The following is a 4,905-nucleotide window of genomic DNA, read 5'->3' as shown; positions in this document are numbered from 1 at the left end:
TCCCCTGCAGGGCTTATTGGCAGAGTCCTTGGGGGAAATCAAGCAGGGATTGTATTCCACCCCGTTAATTTCCTGCAAGTGTTGATCAATTTCCAAAAGCCTTGGGGAGCTGGTGGGGGGCAGATATTTTGTTCTTTTTTCCAATGCGGCAAATTCTGCAGTCCTTAATTGAGTGCAATTACCATTGACTTCCATGGAACTATAGCAATTCAAGGTGGCAAGATTTGGCCCCATGTAATTTTTTGATTACTCAGGCTACCTTCAGCTGAGAAGTAAAACGTCTGTTTTCAAATTCTATTATTTTGAGAACACTTGTTGTATAAACAAGACCAGATCCTCAGCTGGTGCAAATGAGAGTAGCTCCATTGACTTCTGTGGAATTATTTGGATTTATACCAACCGAGGGGGCAAAAGTGACTCTAATTACCCCAGCACAGTCAACTGACAGCTGTGAGGATCTGGCCAGTTCTAACTGAGTCTGACCCCCTTGGTTCTCTGTTCGACAGAGCGTTCGGAGTCATAGCACCAGATCTCAGAAGTGGCCGGAAGCCCAAACTGAGATAAAAAACAGGCACATGCAGCACCGGTCACCTGTGCACCCCCACGTCTGTGCTAACAGGCTTTACCACTGAAAGCTCATTTGTCTTCCACAAAAATAAAAGTCCTGAGATGGGCCAGAAAACTCACAGGGCACAGAAACCCCCCCCCCCCCCCAAGGAGGGTAAGTGTGAAAATGCTTTGATTGTTCTGTACAACTGGTTATTACAGGGAGGGGCATCTGACACTTAAAATTGCTTTGTTAGATTCAAACGTGGGGCGTGCATGTGTGTGGTTGATGTTGCAGGGAGAATTTATAGCTCTTCCTGTATCTGGTTAGTAGTAAGCTCATCTGCAAAGCAGGAACAATCTCAGGCAAAGCCGTTAGTTGAGTATGCGGGCTGGGGAACTGGCAGGTTTCTCCCTATGTGTCATTGGCTAATCAGCCCTAGAAATGAGTTTGCTGCTTGAGAGTTTCTGTTTCAGAGGCTGTCCCCAAGAGGGGCGCGGGAGAGCAAACGATGGGGTTTCTAGGTGGCCTTACATGGGCTCAGAATTAATCCACGCGCTTTGGAGGAAACATGTGAGATGGTGTCACAAAACTTTCCCACAACTTGACATAAAAGACTCAGAGCTCAACAGCTGCTGTTCTGTACAAAAGAAGTGAGCCTATTCAAGGGCAGTACAATGGGGGAAGGAAAAGCAGATCCTGGAAGAGGTCACTTAAGCCTTACCTGGTTTTAAGAATAACTGAATTAGAAGAGAGGGCTAAGTGTGTGCATGTGTATTCACTTTCATAGACATTACACACAGTTTTATACCACATTCCAGGGCAGGATCCCCAAACTCTTAACAAATATAAACTGAGCTGCATAAGAGTAGTGAGAGAAGGGAATATTATAATCCCCTTGTCACAGATGGGAACACTGAGGCACAGAAAAGTGAAGTGACCTCATTCACACAGTGAATCTGTTCACACAGTGAATCTGGAACATATTTGGGAACAGAACCCCGTGCTTCAGCAGCCTGGCTCCATGCTTTAACCCTACCCTTGTAATGTAACTAATTGGAATGGAAGACATACTAAACATACAGATGGTGCAGAAATCAATCTGCTTCCATTTGGTACTCAGCTTATCTTTGTGTGAGTTAATTTAATGCTCAGAAAAGTGAGTGAGGACTCTTTGTTATTCAAGTAGACAGAGTGTAGTCAGGTGTAGTGCACTTTATTATTAATTATTATTATTATTTATTATTATATATTTATTTTATTTATTGGAAACACGCAGCTCTAAGAATACATCTTAATATCCTAAACAGCAGCATCTCTTGCTAGTGCAGTCCTGGGTCTCTCTAGAGCAGAGACTGCCAATAACATCAAATCCTAGTATGGATTGTAGCCTAGAGAAGGAGAATGGGAATCAGGACTCCTGGGTTCTATTTCCAGTTGTGTTTCTGACTTGCTGTGTGCCTCAGTTTCCCCATTGGTAAAATGGGGATAATCACACTAAAACCTGATTCATGGTGGGGATGGAGGGGAGTGGGTTGTGAGGTGAAATTAATGTTCATTATATGTTTTGAGATCCTTGGATGAAGGTAATGCATAAATGCAAAAGTATTACAGATATTCAGCATCCACTAAGATTTCCCTCTTTCACCTCTGGATTCTCGCTCATGTTTAAGAACAGATCAATAAAGTATTATTGTGACTATTTTTCCCATTTGGGGAAGTTGAGATGATGGGAAGGGAAGTGCCTAAGGTCACCCAGGACACCTTAGAACAGAACTCAAATCTACTTCCTCCCAGTCCAATGCTTAACCACCAGACTGTCCTTTGTATAAATAAGTAAATAACAACACTCTGTATAGCTGTGTGTACCCACAATGAAGTGCATTGTTTATCCTGAGCCAGACCCTGGAGTCCACACTCTGTTTTGAGTCAGGCGACACTCGCATTGTCAGCTGAGGAGGAACTTCAGAACCTGGCTTATTGTTATTAAAACAAACCCACCAAAAACAACAACCCGGGTTTTAAATTAGCCAAATAAAGTCTATAGTTTATTTTCAGCAACTAGTGAACCCAGCGGTCTCCGAGCAAGTGTGCTGCTTGCCTTCATCGGTGTGTCCATGGGTGTGTGCGCGCCCGAAGTGTGTGCCTGGGTGTGTATGTTTTCAAAAAATACAATCCCATCTTTTCCTCTGCACAGATTAGCTTCTTTCCCGCCATCAGCAACTGGCCCCCGCATTCACCATTGTATGTGAACTGAATATTGTGTGTGACCGGAAAGCTATTGATCTGCAGCATCAGTCAGCAGCCTTTTCTCACTGAGAGCCAGCTCTTTCCCAGTTTCTAACATGTAATTTGGATCCCAATCTTTCACGTACCACACACTCCCCACCTGCTCATCTGGGAGAAGGTCATTATCCCCCAGCTATTCACTGGCAATGGAGCATGCAAGAATAGATGCTTCGTCTATTGTCCTGCTTATCTCTGATTGGCTCTGGAGTGTGGGAAACTCAACCAAGTCAGAGACCCACAGATTCTCAACGAGGTTGTGCAGTATAAATATAGGGCAGAGTCAGCTTCCAGCAGCACACTTCCACAGGACTTCAGCACGACTGAGAGCTGCCTCCTCGGCTCAGGACAGATGGCCCCCAGCACTGTTTTCATGGAGCACAACAACCTGCTGACACCAAAAGAGAAAAACAAAGTAAGTACCAGCACAGTCTGCTTTGCTGACTGCTTCAGTGAACGAGATGGGGCTAGAGCCTCAGCTGGTACAAATAAGTGTAGCTCTATTTCTATGCTAATTTACACCAGCTGGGGATCTGGCCCGTACTACTTACATGCACTGAAGCTATGGACCAAACAGTCCAGAGATGTGGCCGAGTGAGGATGTTTTCTAAGCAAATCTTTTGTCCTGCTTTTTGCAGCTGAGGAAGCCGGTGGTGGAGAAAATGCGCCGGGACCGGATTAACAGCAGCATCGAGCAGCTGAAACTCCTGCTGGAGAAGGAGTTCCAGAGACACCAGCCCAACTCCAAGCTGGAGAAAGCCGACATCCTGGAGATGACTGTCAGCTACCTGAAACAGCAGAGCCAGCTGCAGATAAAGAGTGAGTAGCAGAGTTGGCTTCAGTCCTGGCTGTGTGCAAAGCAGCGATGTGCTGCATGAAGCTCCAGAGAGTGACATGAAGAATGAGTCTAAATCATGGTCTCTTTTCTCTCCCCTCTCTCTTTCCTTCTCTAGCTGCAGGAACCATCCATAAAAACTCTCAGTTCGACTTCAAGGAAGGCTACTCCAGGTGCCTGCAGGAGGCTTTCCATTTCCTGTCTCTCCATAAAGTCCAAACAGAAACGCAGAGCAAGCTCTTGAGTCACTTCCAGAAGAGCCAGTCGGCTGCGCCAGAGGTCATCTGCTCCCCTTCCAGCCAGAACACCCCAAAGCAAGCATCCCTGAAGAACGTTAATGCTCTCTGGAGACCCTGGTAGACTGCGGGGATGTGGGGAGGCAGGAAACGCTTGCTCTATGGACCTTTGTCTTTTATATTCCAGAGGATGGGAGTGACTGCATCTGATAGTCACATCCTGATCCTCTCTATGTAGGGAATATTATTTCCCGTTTTATTTATGTGTGGAAAGAATGGGATACTTTTGATTCTTCAGTTTCATGTGGGATCCTCTGGAAAAGGTTCAGGTATTCTGTTGAGTGGTATTTAAGCTGTGCAGACACTGGTGATAGCAATGTACACCAGGGCACCCAGTCTAGGGGTGCGTGTCTTCATAATGAAGGAGGTTTTTGTAGGTGGCTAAATGTTATCAGTGTTACAGTTGTGTTAAGATTGTAACAGATAGCGGTCTCTGTAGGAGAGAATTCTCTAATTTTGCTTGTAAAAGCTGTCAGCTTTGCTCCCACTTTCCTAGCAACCTTTGCTCACTCTTAATTTAGGACGAATGTAGTACCTCACTGTTGGTGGACGGTTTTACAAGTTCTCTTGCCCTCTGTTTGCTTGCAGCGCTTGCATAGCAGCAAAGATAGATTCCTAGCTTCTGTTCACACTTTAGGGCTAGCAAGAGGTCACTAGATAAAACTATGTGGAATATTTCTACCATTTTGCTGCTTTTTCTGTTTAGGAAAATAATATTTTAATGCTTTATATTAAAGAAAAAAGAAAGTAGATGCAAGGTTTGGTGGTTCAATGTTATACATTTTGGCTGTCAGACTAGCTCTTTCCAGCATGTTCATTATGATAATGATTGTTCTCTGTACTGAGCGGTTTCATTCATTGTGGATGGTGAGTTTCTCCCCTGCCTGGGAATGGCCCTGTGGGCTCTGTGCATACTATGTATGCATCTGTATCACGTTTGT

General features: G+C 44.8%; 1 protein-coding gene across 1 annotated transcript; it reads left to right on the top strand.

Moving 5' to 3' along the window:
- Positions 1 to 2,083: 2,083 nt before the first annotated feature.
- LOC112112095 (transcription factor HES-5-like) lies at positions 2,084 to 4,905 on the top strand. The gene is made up of 3 exons (XM_024207838.2): positions 2,084 to 3,248; positions 3,472 to 3,652; positions 3,787 to 4,905. The coding sequence occupies exons 1-3, from the start codon at positions 3,186 to 3,188 to the stop codon at positions 4,026 to 4,028; spliced, it is 486 nt and encodes a 161-aa protein (XP_024063606.1). The 5' UTR covers positions 2,084 to 3,185; the 3' UTR covers positions 4,029 to 4,905.

This window comes from Terrapene carolina, unplaced genomic scaffold, assembly GCF_002925995.2.
Source record: "Terrapene carolina triunguis isolate 2854851 unplaced genomic scaffold, T_m_triunguis-2.0 Scaffold714, whole genome shotgun sequence".
Lineage (NCBI taxonomy): Eukaryota > Metazoa > Chordata > Testudines > Emydidae > Terrapene > Terrapene triunguis.
This window is presented reverse-complemented; position numbering and strand designations above follow the sequence as displayed.

What these genes read in the sequence shown, in the direction of transcription:
- LOC112112095 (XM_024207838.2), top strand. Translation starts at nt 3,186, where the DNA reads ATGGCCCCCAGCACTGTTTTCATGGAGCACAACAACCTGCTGACACCA. An exon ending in CACCAAAAGAGAAAAACAAA is followed by an intron (nt 3,249 to 3,471) that starts GTAAGTACCAGC and finishes TGCTTTTTGCAG; the next exon opens with CTGAGGAAGCCGGTGGTGGA. An exon ending in GAGCCAGCTGCAGATAAAGA is followed by an intron (nt 3,653 to 3,786) that starts GTGAGTAGCAGA and finishes TTCCTTCTCTAG; the next exon opens with CTGCAGGAACCATCCATAAA.